This window comes from Helianthus annuus, chromosome 17 (assembly GCF_002127325.2).
Source record: "Helianthus annuus cultivar XRQ/B chromosome 17, HanXRQr2.0-SUNRISE, whole genome shotgun sequence".
NCBI classification, from domain to species: Eukaryota; Viridiplantae; Streptophyta; class Magnoliopsida; order Asterales; family Asteraceae; genus Helianthus; species Helianthus annuus.
The window spans coordinates 102905716-102921578 of record NC_035449.2 but is presented as its reverse complement, the minus strand read 5'-3'; the positions used below and the strand labels follow the sequence as shown (position 1 = coordinate 102921578).

At 36.2% G+C, this 15863-nt stretch overlaps 2 protein-coding genes across 8 annotated transcripts; one reads left to right on the top strand and one right to left on the bottom strand.

The window, feature by feature from the left end:
- Positions 1 to 5273: 5273 nt before the first annotated feature.
- LOC110926487 (alanine--tRNA ligase, chloroplastic/mitochondrial) lies at positions 5274 to 9533 on the top strand. 7 transcript variants are annotated; one of them, XM_035987145.1, is made up of 13 exons: positions 5274 to 5423; positions 5476 to 5571; positions 5667 to 5854; positions 5923 to 6101; positions 6168 to 6246; positions 6320 to 6457; positions 6523 to 6672; positions 6746 to 6856; positions 6951 to 7853; positions 7926 to 8198; positions 8496 to 8705; positions 8788 to 8945; positions 9045 to 9533. In XM_035987145.1, exons 1-13 carry the CDS (start codon positions 5336 to 5338, stop codon positions 9379 to 9381), a joined length of 2910 nt encoding a protein of 969 aa, XP_035843038.1. In that variant the 5' UTR covers positions 5274 to 5335; the 3' UTR covers positions 9382 to 9533. The 7 variants fall into 7 exon arrangements, with proteins under 7 accessions (XP_035843038.1, XP_035843037.1, XP_035843036.1 ...); XM_035987144.1 differs by having other exon boundaries at positions 5664 to 5854; XM_035987143.1 differs by having other exon boundaries at positions 5476 to 5580.
- Positions 9486 to 10771, bottom strand: LOC110926488 (expansin-like A1). Its single transcript, XM_022170254.2, has 3 exons — positions 10483 to 10771; positions 10102 to 10390; positions 9486 to 10032 (listed from the first exon to the last, which is right to left on the bottom strand). The coding sequence occupies exons 1-3, from the start codon at positions 10604 to 10606 to the stop codon at positions 9651 to 9653; spliced, it is 795 nt and encodes a 264-aa protein (XP_022025946.1). The 5' UTR covers positions 10607 to 10771; the 3' UTR covers positions 9486 to 9650.
- Positions 10772 to 15863: the final 5092 nt, after the last annotated feature.

The window sequence follows — 15863 nt, the reverse complement described above, 5'->3', positions numbered from 1 at the left end:
ATTGCTGTTGTGTTGCGACGAAACAAAAGTATCGGCGAAACACCGGATGACGAAACCGACATGGCGAAACAAAGGTGTTTCGCCGAGACCCATTACGACGAAACAACCTTGACGAAACAGAAGTGTTTCATCGGAGAGGGTTCACGGCGAAACAGGGGGCGTTTCGTCGATTGGGTAATCTGCACAATAACCTGGTTTAATTCTGTTAAAGTTAACTAGATTTATTAACTATTGTTAGCTGATATGCATGACTTGTATGAACTTGAATATGTGTCTTATGTTGTTCGTGATTGCTAGTCCAACACTACTGTGATTGTATATGCTTACATGGACTTAGTGAATATAAACTGATTATGTATACGTGCGTACTCTAGGACTTGATTGATTAACTGTGAGCACATACCTTAGCACACCGAGCAAACCAAGGTGAGTTCACACTCTTACTAAGGCATGGGATTCCCGGGGTAGGGAATGGGATTGATTGATTGATTGTACTTACATGGTTATGGGAATTACGTACTACTGACCTCATTTGGGAAAGGTCACTTATAGATACTGCTAGACTAGTGATACATGGGGAAGCCCCCAGTACTCTTCGCACACATGCCTGTAATGGCCGCGATACTGATACTGATCTTCGCACACATGCCTGGAATGGTCGCGATACTGATACTAAACTTTGCACACATGCCTGGAGGGCCGCGATACAAATAAAACTAGTCTACAATACATGGGAAACCCCCACTAATCTTCGCAAACATGCCTGGAGGGCCGCGGTGTAATTATAAACGATATATGGGTTACTAAACAAGCAAACGTTTTACGAAATGAACACTATTACTAAACAACCCACTGTGAACTCGCTCAACTAGTTGTTGACTCTCTGTTACATGCCTTGCAGGTCGTTAGGTACACTTGGAGCTTGCACTGGGAGGCGCAGTCGTTGTGGACAAGAATCGTGAATGCTTGTTAAACGTTTATGACATTACATACGTATACTTATGTTGGGTTTACTTTTATGCTTCCGCTAAACGTTAATATTATACTTATGTTTTGAACACCTTTCATATTGGTTTGGTTGAATTACATTTATATATATTGTTCAATATGATTGGTGGCTTGATCCTGGTCAGTCACGCCTCTAAGCGGTGATACTCCGCGAGTGGATTTTGGGGGTGTGACACGTATGATTCCATTGCAATATTTTGTCTTGAGTTAGTAACTTACGTCGCATAATAGCCTGCAACTAAACAGACCAATACAGTGCCGTTGTTGAAGGAGCTTCCTGATAATACTCTGAAGGACTTTCAGTTTTGGATGTATGATCCAATTTCTGGTCAAGCTGTGATTGTGTGTGACAATGTTGAATACAGGTTCATAGACACTCGAGACTTGATGTGTTTTGGCGAAAATGACATCAATCTTTTGGAGAAGTCACAAATTCAGAGTGATCCTCAGTATGAAGTGTGTGCAAAGAGCTGGACAAGAGCTGTAGCCCAAATTATAAATTTCAAGATGGTCAGGGCAACGTACTAGGGTGGAAACACAGTTGTTTGGTCCCTATGTTGGAAGGAATATACCGATCTTACCTGAGATTCAAAGGAAACAAAAGGAACATGCTAGGAAGCAGAAGAGAAAGCAGCAGCAAAGCAGAAGATGCCAAGCCAACACAAACCTAGGGGGAAGGGCATAAACTAGTATAGGTTTGCGTCTGTCTTGGGTTATTAGTTTGTTTTGGGTTCGAACTGTATAGTGGGCTCGTATGGTTGTTTTGATGTCTATGGGGTATGGGCTTGGCCCAATGTAAAAGGATCTCCTATGCGTGTATAAATAGCGAAGTCCTTAGTCTTATTAGGTTGTTGATTCTATTCGAAACTTTTGTGCTTTGTGCGACTAGGATACCAGACGAATCATTGCATTCGTGTGTTCTAGTTTGCTTTGAATCAATATATTGCTTTCAATCTTCGACATCTTGCTTGTATTTCCGCTACTTGTTTGGTGTTTGATATCCGATTGTAGTGATTCTGGACTTACAGTTGCGTTTTAGTGAGTGTCGAATAAGCGATGCGATAGTTTTAAATACTAGTTACACAAATAACATAATTAACATACAACAACATAAGTAATCTTGCGTTTCCATTTCGCGATGAGGTTGCGTTGTGATAGAGTTGCGATTGCATTTATGAATAACACCTTTAGACATAACATCAGCACACATAGGTAAAGCATATAATTACACACACACGTAAAACAATACCCATAACTGCGATTCAAGTTGCGACGCGATAGCGATGAGATAATTTTAAGTAGATTAGCGTTTATTTGCGTTTATCGCATTGTTACTTCACATATTACAAATCGTAAACAAATAGTGGTAACTAACATACATCGATTATCGAGACGAAGAGTACAAGTAATAATCAAGCAAGGAATGATAGATCTGATTAGCAATCTTTTCTTCCTTTGACTTTGACTTGTACTTCGACTTCAAAAAGTTGGGTTGTTACAGTGTGCGTGTGTGTGTTCATCTATATACATATTAAGATTTTAGTGATTTAAATAGTTTTATTGGTGACCCTTATTATGTTATATCCGTTATCGCACCCGTTTATAAGCAATATTTCTACGATTTGCGCTTCGGAATATATTTGCAAAACGTGAACATATTATCATACATCGTTATACATGTATTACATAAGCTTATATATATTTTATCATTTTAAAGCACTTACACACGAAATAACTCATCAAGTTAACCTATGTATTGTTTTCATGCTCAACACACAATTTACACACATAACGTGACTTTTGACATAGTTTACCGTTTTCATCGCATAAGCGCGTAAACATAGTATTAGTTCCTATCATCACGTATACATTTAACATATCACATTACTCATACTCATATTCACATATCACTTTGTCAAACATATAGTTTACCCGTGAATCATCCCTTTTCGCGTACGTCGAAATATGCGTATTTTAACGTTTTCGGTAATATTTTCTGGCATCGGAAGTCATGTATGACTTACCAAACACCAAAGATACTTAATATAAGTTATGATACTTATATTTATTGTAAAAATATCAGTTTACAATCTGATTTAAAACAGTTTTGCAAAAATCACTTTAAAAGCCGATTTTTACCGTTTTTAACGCATAGTCTTGTACCGAACTTTACCATAATCATCCCAAATCGGCACGACTTGATAATTTAATACAACACATGTTATTTACTGATTAAATGGGTGGGTATACTAATGATAGTGTAGGTCTCATGTAAGACACATAAATCATGCAATTTCACCCATTTTACTACTTTTTAAGCTATATGTACAACATGCAAAGCTGATAACCCAATGTCATAACTTTTATACTATGAAAACACATCATATAACATCATTTTTGTAAGCTTATATTTTGATTTTTATATATTTTTATCATACCATAACAATTCCAACATCTTATGATCATGTAGCTATCATGCATGCTTATGTACAAACATCCAATGCATGTTTATCATATCATCATATCATCATACATGAACTTTAAATACTCCCAACATTCATTTAATCCATGTAATCCAAGACTTCATCATCAAATCATCATCTAATCATTTTGACTTAAATGCAACAACATTCTTTCATTTATGAACTAACTAACAAAAAGAACCCACATGTACATATACATATATATACACACGGCACACATATACACACACATAAACTTCCAAGCTTTCACTTTTCTTATATTCACTTCAAAACACAAGACTTTTATATGACACCTTTTTACAAACCTTTTGATCATACATGCAATCACTTGCCATAAATCACATCATACAAGAATCATCATTTTAACAACAATCAAAACACAAATCTAATATATATATATATATATGCACACACCTACGACTATGTGTACACACACATATGCTTCCATTTTATTTTGTTTAAAAACCCATTTGTTATTAGTTTCAAGTTTGTGAATAATTCCAAAATCAAGAGAAACCTTCCACTATCATCATCATCACCAAAGATCAAGAACATGATTTTAAAAATAAATTTATACCTTCAAGATTTTTTGGTGGGTTTTTGAAAAAGTTTGATGATATAGAGCTTGCACCTTCTTGGAATCACCTTGAAATCACCCTTGGATCTTCAAAACATTTTGAAACTAGCTTGAAATGGCTTTAATCTTCATAGAAACTGTTTGAAATTTGAAAATTTGGGTGTGTGGGTGTGTGTTCGGCTGAGAGTTGCAAAAGGGAAGGAAGAAAATGAAAAGTTTGATTCTTGGCAATTTGTTTTATGTTGAGTGTAAGAGTTAGAAATCATTAGGTTTCTTGAATCATCAACACATGGCAACAAAAGGGAATTGGTGGACACACATGGTGCCGCCACCTTACCCTCACACACACATTTTCTCTCTCTTGCATCTATACATACACATATTCATGCAAAAACATATATTTAACTGACTACCGGGTATTTTATTTTCGCGTTTTAATTGAGTTTAAGGCGTTTAAAATTATTTTTTTATAATGACTATTATGCCCCATGCTAAGAGACAAAACACTTAAAAAAAGGATTAAAAAATATATAAAAGTTTAAGTAGGCCACACCCCCATGCCACCCTTTTCTTTCCCACCCACACCATTCTTAGTAACAACCACCATCATCACCGTCTCCCAAACCACCACTGTAACACCCAACTATTTTAAGCCTGTACTATACTAGTATGACACGTGTTGTGAATAAATGAAAGCACTAAATTATTAAATATGACGTTAATATAAGGTATTTGAAGTGTTAGTAAATCCAAACTTAGTTGAAAATTTTGTTGGCAATAATAAGATAAACGCTTATCGTGTACGAACAAAATGCGAAACGAAAGTCGATGACCGCCGATAATGTTAAAATCCTAAAAATAGTTCGTTATGATTAAAATCCTATTTTTAATCATATTCGTGAAGAAAAATTAATTAAAACGCTTAAAATCCTTATTTTGCGAATTTAAGCGCATATTGCGCAATACTGCGCGTATACTGCAAAATACAGACAACGCAGCCAGTCTAGGAAAACAAAATATTGTTCAGCAATATTATGGCGAGTTAATTTTTTATAGAACGATAAACAGAATTAACGATCAAAACTAACGGCCATCCATTTCATGAAAATTGTAGTAGAGTTAGTAAAAAGTTGTATACATATAGAAGTAAATTTGTAATTAACGTAAAGTATAGGGACTAAATCGGGTAACCGAAGTTGGATAATGCTGTCCGGTTTTGGTAGTGTATTTAGGAGAGGACGTAAGAGGTTGAAATCGTGTGGATTCGATGGAAGCATCCAAGCTTCCATGCTCATTTGCCCCGTTTCCATCTCGTCCCAAATGCCACTTTCCTATTTCCCCAGCCCGAGCCCCAGGTATTGAATTTTCAGATTCCAAATTCATGTGAAGTTAATTTCAAAATTGTAGGTCATGCAGCTTTCAGGAATTACAAACACTCGAGTTTAATCTCCAGAAATAAGAGTGCCCGGGGGGCCATACAGAATGCTGCAGCAGCAGCAGCAGGTTTAACAAGTATTTTGATTGATTGATTGATTGATTGATGTATGTATGTATGTAATGTAATAACAAGGAAACTAATAACATGTATATGACAGCAGCTCCGGTACAAGCCCTCACAGAGGAGGAGGAGGAGACAAGTGGGAATTCTATCCGCAGGCGGTTTCTTGAATTTTATGCTGCAAGAGGTCATAAGATTCTTCCAAGCTCTTCCCTTGTGCCTGATGATCCTACTGTCCTCCTCACTATTGCTGGCATGCTTCAGTTCAAGCCTGTTTTTCTTGGAAAGGTATGTATATAAATTAAATTAAATTAAAATTATAAGAAATTTGCTTTGACCATTTCCAACATCTGCAGGTGGCCAGGCAAGTACCATCTGCTACTACTTCTCAACGGTGTGTACGTACCAATGATATTGAAAACGTTGGCAGAACATCTCGACACCATACCTTTTTTGAGATGCTCGGGAATTTTAGTTTCGGTGATTACTTCAAGAAGGAAGCAATCAAGTGGGCTTGGGAACTCTCAACCGTAGAGTATAAACAACTTCAAACTTAATACACTTGTTTTGCTTTAGTTTCCCTAATATTTTTGTGCTTCAGATATGGATTGCCTGCAGACAACTTATGGATTAGTGTCTATGAAGATGATGAAGAAACCTATGCAATATGGCATGATGAGGTAGGTATATCTATCTACTAATCAACTGTTGTTTTCACCCGTTACCCAACTCACCTTTATGTTACTGCTTCAGATAGGTGTTCCGGCAGATCGCATAAAGAAGATGGGTGAAGAAGACAACTTTTGGACAAGTGGTGCCACGGGTCCTTGTGGTCCCTGCTCAGAGATCTACTATGATTTCCATCCCGAGAGGGGACAACACTCAGCCGTTGTAAGCTCTAGTCTCAACTTCTTCATGCTGTATTTTTAATGTTAACTTTTAATGTTCCTACCTAGGATTTGAATGATGATACAAGGTTTATAGAGTTCTACAATCTCGTGTTCATGCAATTCAACAAAAAAGATGACGGTTCTCTAGAGCCCCTGAAACAAAAGAATATAGATACAGGTATGGGCTTAGAACGCATGGCCCGCATCTTGCAAAAGGTATTCAAGAAAAACTTCTTTTCAGGTTGTTCAATTCTAGTATAAACGCTTTCATTTTTTAACTTTTCTGCAGGTTCCCAACAATTATGAAACGGATTTGATCTTCCCGATTATAGAAAAAGTCTCGGAACTGGCAAATGTCTCGTACGCACGTGCAGACGATTCTACAAAAACAAAACTCAAAGTATGTTATTGTTATTCCAGTGACTTCTTTTTTCCTATTATGATTGAACATTTTTTTTTTTTTTGAAAAATACCCTTATAATACTTTCAATTAGGTTATCGGTGATCACATGAGGGCGATTGTTTATCTCATATCAGACGGTGTTTTCCCATCAAATATTGGTAGGGGTTATGTGGTGAGACGGCTCATTAGGCGGGCTGTACGTACGGGAAGATTACTCGATATAAGAGGAGATGAAAACGGCAACCTCGAAGGGGCATTTTTGCCAATTGTTGCTGAAAAAGTTATAGATTTAAGTAGTGAAATCGACCCCGATTTAAAATCTAGAAAATCCCGTATTCTTGAAGAGTTAAAAAGAGAGGAGTTACGTTTTGTGGTAACCTTAGAAAGAGGAGAGAAGCTTCTAGATGAAATGTTGGATGATGCGTTAGGAAAAGCGAAAGTAAACAATGCCGACCCGTTTTTATCGGGAAAAGATGCTTTCCTTTTGTACGACACTTACGGTTTTCCAGTTGAAATAACTATGGAAGTAGCTGATGAACGTGGGGTTTCTATCGACATGAGTTGCTTTGATATCGAAATGGAAAATCAAAGGCGACAATCACAAGCTGCACATAATACTGTCAAACTCACAGTCGAAAACGGGTCAGAGCTGACCGAAAACATTCCCGACACGGAGTTTATCGGTTACGATACCCTTTATTCTAAAGCAGTCATCAAGGGTCTTCTGTTGAGTGGGAAACCGGTTGTGGAGGTTTCTCAAGGAAATGAAGTTGAAGTTTTACTGGATCGTACGCCTTTTTATGCTGAATCCGGCGGTCAAATTGGAGACCGTGGGGTCCTAAAAGTCAACAATACCGCTGTTATAGAGATAGCTGATGTCCAAAAGTCTTTAGGAAACATATTTGTTCACAAAGGTGTGATAAAAGAAGGAATTGTTGCAGTTGGTAGAGAAGTTGAAGCTGCAGTTGATGCAAAACTCAGGCAACGGGCAAAGGTAACTACTTTAAACCCTCTCTTTGTTTCTGATTACTTATATATAGTTTGTAAACGAAACACATCTGTTCAGGTCCATCATACTGCTACTCATTTGCTACAAGCAGCGCTTAAGAAAGTGATAGGACAAGAGACATCACAAGCTGGATCATTGGTGGCGTTTGAACGACTAAGATTTGATTTCAACTTCCACCGACAGCTTCTTGATCATGAGTTAACAAAAATCGAAGATTTAATCAATGAATGGATTGGAGATGCTACTGCTCTACAAACTAAAGTGATGCCCATTGCTGATGCTAAAAGTGCTGGGGCTATAGCAATGTTTGGAGAAAAATATGGCGAAGAGGTATTATATTATTAAAAAATAGCTTTAAAGACTCCTAAACTGAAAACACAAATATCGAATATACCCATTTTTATATTCGTTGCCCTAGGATGTTTAAGTTTACAGTGTAGCGAGGAAGACAAGGGTAAAATGGTAATATTTGTATTTAATGAATGGGTAAATTTGATATTGATTTTTTAATCCAAGTTTTCTAGTTAAATACTTTGAATGGGTAAATTTGATATTGATTTTTTAATCCAAGTTTTCTAGGAAACATATTAAAGTTCAAAATTACCCATATTGACCTGCTCCTTTTAGGTACGTGTTGTAAATGTTCCAGGTGTATCAATGGAACTCTGTGGTGGCACACATGTTAGTAATACTTCAGAGATTCGTGGCTTCAAGATAATTTCAGAACAAGGGATATCCTCGGGAGTAAGACGTATAGAAGCCGTTGCAGGTGATGCTTTTATCGAATACGTTAGTGAGCGGGATAACTACATGAAGCAGCTTTGCTCCACACTCAAAGTAATATCCGTATCATGTAATTTCTATTAGTGTTTTTTTTTTTTTTTTTTTTTGTGCAAAATTTATGATATTTGTGGCACAGGTAAAGGCAGAAGAAGTACCCGCAAGGGTAGGGGCGATTATGGAAGAACTAAGGATGGTAAAAACCGAAGTTTCAGCCGCCCGTGCAAAAACGGCAGTTTATAAGGCATCAGTGCTCGCAAACAAGGCATTTCATGTTGGGACTACCACACAAATCAGGTATTTATGTCCATGCTTATCAATTTTGACTTCCTGAGTTCAAACTACTACAGTTAATTTTAAGAATATTATAAGTCTTGACAAGTGTATATTTGTCAGGGTGGTCGTTGAATTAATGGACGATACGGATGCGGATTCACTTAAATGTGCGGCTGAACATCTTGTTGATGTTTTACAAGATCCGGCAGCAATAATTTTGGGGTCGTTTCCGGGTGAAGATAAAGTGAGTTTAGTGGCTGCATTTAGTCCTTCAGTAGTTAGTATGGGGATCCAAGCTGGGAAATTCATAGGGCCCATAGCAAAAATGTGCGGAGGAGGAGGTGGTGGCCGCCCAAATTTTGCTCAGGCGGGTGGAAGGAAGCCAGAGAATTTGTCAAGTGCGCTCGAAAAAGCAAAAACCGATCTTGTTTCGGTTTTATCCAAGAAAGCAAGCTAACTATGCGTGGTGTGTCATAGCTGTTCAAATTTGTAAAAAAAAAAAAAAGAAATGAAGTCTAGTTGTTTGTACAGTCTGGTTATGAAACGCAAGGAAAATACTGATAATATCGTAAAAGTCGTATATCATTCAATCAAAGTTATATTATATCATATACGTGATTCCAACCTAATACATCAGCTAGTCCATAACATTTTGTTACTCCATCTACACTATTATTGTATGTTACCAGAATCCTTATGACAACCCAAAATAGAATGTCGTGTGTGTTAACTTTTCCAATTTTGGTCATCACATTCACCACACCCTTCTTGAGCAATGTCATTGATTTGTACGCCACAATCATACACACCTCCAATGGTCCAATCGACCGGCATAACACTCTTGGCCCATATCCACTTTCCATCATAGCCGGAGGTGACCACCAGGCGGAGTTGCAGTGGTCCTGCAGGAGCTCGGCTGGTGTCCCAGACAGCCCCATAGTTTCTAGTCATGTAAGTCCAACTTGATGACCCAACCTGAGCAACGTCAACGCCCACTATTTCTGTTTGACCTCCTTGGTATAAGAATTTGAGTGCAAGATAATTAGGCTTTTTGGTAGATTCTTCAACTCTTACAGTTAAGTTGTTGCCTTTGTAATCACAAGGTACTCTGTTTTACATCACAATACCATATGTATGATGGAGATGTTTAGAAAAAAAAAAATAATATAATATTTACCTTTTATATTCAACGTCGGCAACACCAAGTTTTAATAAGCTGTGGGCCATACCCTTGTTAGCCATGGCCATGAAAGCTCTAGGGGTCATGACAAAATCGGTGTCGTTGTTTTTATTGAGATCAGTTACTATGACCTGAGTCCCGGCCTTGCTACACACCTTAGAATCCTTGCATCTCACCTGAAAGCATGCCCCACAACCCGAACCCGATTTGTAAATGCTACCAACAGCTGCAGCAAGGTGGCTGCCATACAAGCTGCTAGCTGATGAACCATACCCGCATGCTCCAGCTATTCATTTTATTATAACTCAATTCAACAACAAGTGATAGATAGATAGATAGATAGATACATAGATACATAGATAGAAAACGTTGTCTTACAAGAAAGAGAAGAAGGTGTGGAGAAGAAGGCCGCTTTGCTTTGATGTAGACATCTATCGCAAGCATTTGTTGAAGAAACTGAGATCAGAAGCAACCAGAGGAAACAAAGATTGAACAATCCCATTTTTTGTTTAGTGTGTCTCTGTGATTCCAAGAGGGGAAGAATTACATGTCTATTTATAGGTTCTTTCTTTTTTTTTTTTTTTTTTAACTTTCTTTTATGTTTGTAAGGGTAGGGCACGCGTAAACAAAAATGGATTACACTTCAACACGGTTATCACAAAAAATGCCTCCACTCATAAATGGATAGTTGCTCTTTTTAATAACCACTTGTAATGATCGAATTTATTCAAACAAAACTAAAACTTAGATTAAAAAAAAGAGAGAGTTAAAGAGTCTAAATATATACTAATTGATATTTGACCCAATTTTTTCGTCAACTATTTTCTTAATGCCAATGTGAAACATACATGTGTCTTCTCCCCTATTGATGTTTAGAGGCAAGTTATATAGTGAAAATATATATAACACAGGCTAAAAAATAGGATTAAAGAGTGTGTGAATTAGAGGTAAAAAAATGTAGATCAGGTTTAATTATCGCTAATTACTTACTCACAATAACCGAACGTTAATTACCAATTGGAAACTCGATAACATGTTATTCCAAGAAAAGAGAACTCTCAAATTTGTATCATTTACTTTTTTATGGAAGTAGTTTGTCAATTATAGTTTGTGTTTCAACGTAAGTCATAAGTGGATTAGTATTTTTTTGGTTATGAAAAGTCGGTTTTGTAAAAATTTCTTGACTTAGAATTAATCGCGACCGATAAGTTAAACTTGAAATTATTGAAATCCGATTTTTCAAAACTTATATAATAAATCATATATTATTTATAGAAAATAAAAAAGTATGACGTGTTTTCGTGATGGTCTGAATGATTCAATTATTTCAGTTACTATATACATAAACACACACAAGCGACCAACAAAATTGGGTTATCTAAAAAAACTATAACAGAATCATTTAGCGATTTGTTATTCTTATTATATTTTTCTGTAATATTCATCATCTTTAAATGCTAAGTTGACTTCAACGTATAGGTATTGATTCACATGTTTGTGTCACATGTAGATGCATACAGAGTATGTTCAATTTTATTTTTAAACTAGTATTAAGCATCCCTGTTTTGCGGCGGGAGCGAACACTAATGCCACACTGCTGCCAACGACCACTAACACTGAAGTTGCGGCGTGTTAGTGCGAAGAAATTAAACCGAGACGTAAAACATAGAATAGAATAACTAAGTTGATCTAGGACTCACGTGTTACGATGAACCCACGTCTATTTTTTTCCCTTTTAACTGGTTCATCATAATCTATATATAATATATATCATTACCACTATACAATATCTCTATATCATTACCACTATACAAACCATAATGCATACATTACAACAACCATTGCATCAATATGTTGCAAATTATACAACTATACAAACCATAATTCATGCGTTACAACAACGCAAAAAAAAAAAAACAAAAAAAAAAAAAAACAAAATATGAGATGAGGAAATGTGGCTATGGCCTATGAGTACAACCAATTATGCATAACATACCACCCTCAATGCACATATATGTTGCAAATTTATAGTATATAATATATTTTGATTGTTGCCTTTGCTTCTTGGTGTTACGTCTGAATTTGTACTTTACACCATGCGTAATGGTTAATGCTTTTTAAAAGGTATTTTTTGTCACATTACTATTATAACATCCTCTAAAATATATAACGATTAATTAGGTACTTTTCATTTTTTTTTTGTCATTATTCTAGAAATGCCCCCAATGTAGATGCATACTCAATATGTTCAATTTTAATTTTAAATATATTTTGATTGTTGCCTTTGCTTCTTGGTGTTACGTCTAAATTTGTCCTTTAGACCATGTGTAATGGTTAATGTTTTCTAATGGGTATTTTTTGTCAAATCAGCATTATAACATCCTTTAAAAATATATAATGGTTAATGTCTCTTAATGTTCATTTTATTCAATACTTTCCATTTTTTTCCTCTTTGGTCATTATTCTAGAAATGCCTCCCCCTCCTCTTCATGCTCCTATAACGGCAATGAGAATACTGTTGAAGGCGTTATCAAACTCTTTATGCCCCTTTTAATGTTCATTACGCATGATGTTAAGTATCACTTACACCAATTTTGTAACCTTCAAAAACCGTAATTATGGATATACTGGTATCATAATCGTACGTCTATTTAATGTAAATAAATTCACATAATTGTCTTATAAAGACTGTCACATCTGATTTCGGTAGTGTTGCATTTATTTATTTGTTTTTGAACGACAAATTTGGATCACTGACGAACCACTAGAGTATGATCATGTCATCAGCTCAACTATCCGATTATATCTATCTTCACTAGGCAATAATGGCTATACATGAATTTAGGAGAAAACCTAATAGATATTAGAAAAACCCCCATTGTGTGAATCGAACCCAGTACCTAATGGTCCCTAAACCTTATTCCTCCCTCGTAACTTGACATGACAGATGCTTCCTAATAAATTTATAACACCGTTTCACTATGGTATTTATAAGTTAAAAAATGCGCACATTATGTGCTACGTGGTTAAAAATAAATAAATTGTTTAAATATAAACAATGATAGTATATTTTATATGCATATATGGGGAAGAAAAAAGAGGCACTTGGGAGATTACCCGGAGTGGAGACAATAGGAAACAATTGATTATGGGCCTCCCTCTCACCGACCTCTTTGTATTTTCTATAGATAAATCTCCAGGGTTTTCTTAGATATATTGGATTTTCTTTGGTTATAAAGGGGGTTTTCTTCTAAATTGGTGTATAGGCTTTGAAGCTTAGTGGAGATGGATATGATCAGAGATGGTTCCGTTGATGACACGGTGATACTATAGTGATCAAAATTTACTATTAAAAAAAATACTTTTTTACCTTTTTTGTATAAACTTTTAATTAGTTTTAGTATTAAACTCCCAAAAGGATATGTTTCATAAATAACCTTGATATTGAAGGTAATAGTATTAGCCTTGGTTAGTTGGTAAGTAAAGTTTGGAATTTATTGATTAGGGTGAGGGTGAGGGTAAGGCTAGGCACAAAAGCAATGGGAAAGCTGGAAGTTTGGTCAAAGAGATAAGAACAAAGTCAAATTTAGATGATTCCAAAACAAACCAGCTATTTGTTGGCTAATATGTTCGTCAACCCATCCATTCCTTTGGTCCACCACAACTCATTTACAACTGTATCTTTGGATGACTCAGATCCAATCAGACCATGGCTCGCCGCTCACAAGTCACTCCCACCATGGTTCGGTTCATCAAGTAACTTGTACATTTTTGAGATTTTAGTTCGTACACTGTCATTTACACCCTAATCATGAAGGGTGACGTCAAATTCCTAATACCATTCGGTGTGGAGGGGCATGAAGGGAGGACGTTAAGTGTCATGTACCTGCTACGTAAGCAAGAGCGCGTGATAAAAAAACACGGGGAGGTGTTGGGCGTCGAAATGGGCCCTCCTAGTTTTTTTTTTTTTTTTTTTTTTTTTTTTTTTTTTTAAACTAACTAATCACAAGCATCCAACCACAAACTAACAATCAACTCGCGCCACATCATCAAACAAATTGCCCCAACGCCGGTGAAGAATCCCCCGCCGCACACACAACGCCGTAGAAAACGCCAAACACAGGGTGGTTTTGTGGCGATAGACGCGCCCATATCGTATAATATTAATATGAATATGAGAATCCCATAAGTCTTTATATAAATAAATATAATATAATATATCAAAATCATTTAATGCATGAAGAGTGGGTCTTATCTTACAATTATAACACTAAGCATCTGATTCGTATCGAATCAAATCCTGCAACGAATTAACAAACAATTTTGCTCTTTGTTCAAGTGTTTTTTTCCTTTTGCTATTTGTTCAAGTGTTTTTTTCCTTTTTAAAACTAGATCTCCTCTTCCAAGATTAAGAAACTGTTTAGTAATTTCTGAATGGTTAAGAGGGTGTTTGGGATTACGTTTTGAAGTGATTATTTGATTATGTAAAACATAAATAATCTAAAAAGTGTTTGGAAGAAAAAGTGATTATCTGCCTCCAAAACGCAGTTTTGGAGAAGCATGTACCTACATGCTTTTTCAAAATGCAGTTTTAAAAACGCAAAATCTATTTTGAAAACGCAACACCAAACACCCTCTAAGTGTTAATAAGAGGTCTGAACCATTAAGTGTTGAACCAGTAAGAGGCCTGAACTAATAAGAGCAGTATAATGCTTAATCGTTCAGAGGCAAATGTCTGGGCAATTCAGATTAGTTGTCTTAACCATTCAAACTCAGTATAATGTTTAACCATTCAGAGGAAAATGTCTTGAACCATTCATACATCTACTCGCGAAACAAACAGTCTAAACCATTAAGTGTTGAACCAGTAAAAGGTCTGAAACATTAAGAGCCTTATTAAGAACTAAGCAAACAGCCCCTAACTCAAAATTGGAAACACTTCATCAGTTTATTTTTTAAACTTATAACGTGTCACGCCCCGCCCAAAGCGGAAACGTGAGGCGCGACCACAAAAGGTTTTCAAACATTCGATTAGCAAACATCTACATGATTATAATAAACCAACAATACCAATGTATTTTTTAAAGTTTACAAACCCAAGTATTTAAGTTAGCATACATCCCCGAATAAACACCGTGTTTAAAAATACCTATACAAAAGACATAGTTTATTAAATAAAGGCTTTGACAACTATATCTTGCACGTGGACGGGAAACACAAGGTAAACCCCCAAAATGGTATTATCATATGCATTCTATCATTGATCCTTAAGCTGCGAGACGCCACTCACTTACCTGAAATGCATGCTGAAAGTCGTTAAAATATTGTTGGTGATTTCACAAGTTTAAGTAACACCAATAAATTTCTAAAAACATTTGATAAAAATGGTATGCATAGTTAATGAAAACCACGATAGTCAAATCATAGTCTTGCAAAACCATAACGCATGTGTCGACATAAGCCCGTAACCAAACAATAATGATGATGCCTTGCTACATTGTACACCATGACGATGCCTAACAAATTCGGGCACAGTTGCACTCCCACAGGGTTACGACCGACTAGGAGCAGGACTCGTTACACCCAATAGATCTATTCGACTATTTTGCGATCATTACCACGACTAATGGTTACTAAACAGAAATAATAAGACGAGGACTTTAGAGCTCCAAAACCAACCAACCAACTATCATACCCCGTAACTAAGCATGAATTTCCCTAATTTATATAAACATTTAAATAGAGTAAATGGGGTCGTG

What these genes read in the sequence shown, in the direction of transcription:
- LOC110926487 (XM_022170252.2), top strand. Translation starts at nt 5,336, where the DNA reads ATGGAAGCATCCAAGCTTCCATGCTCATTTGCCCCGTTTCCATCTCGT. An exon ending in AGCAGCAGCAGGTTTAACAA is followed by an intron (nt 5,581 to 5,663) that starts GTATTTTGATTG and finishes TGTATATGACAG; the next exon opens with CAGCTCCGGTACAAGCCCTC. An exon ending in GAGAAAAATATGGCGAAGAG is followed by an intron (nt 8,199 to 8,495) that starts GTATTATATTAT and finishes TGCTCCTTTTAG; the next exon opens with GTACGTGTTGTAAATGTTCC.
- LOC110926488 (XM_022170254.2), bottom strand. Translation starts at nt 10,606, where the DNA reads ATGGGATTGTTCAATCTTTGTTTCCTCTGGTTGCTTCTGATCTCAGTT. An exon ending in CACACCTTCTTCTCTTTCTT is followed by an intron (nt 10,391 to 10,482) that starts GTAAGACAACGT and finishes TAAAATGAATAG; the next exon opens with CTGGAGCATGCGGGTATGGT. An exon ending in GCCGACGTTGAATATAAAAG is followed by an intron (nt 10,033 to 10,101) that starts GTAAATATTATA and finishes GATGTAAAACAG; the next exon opens with AGTACCTTGTGATTACAAAG.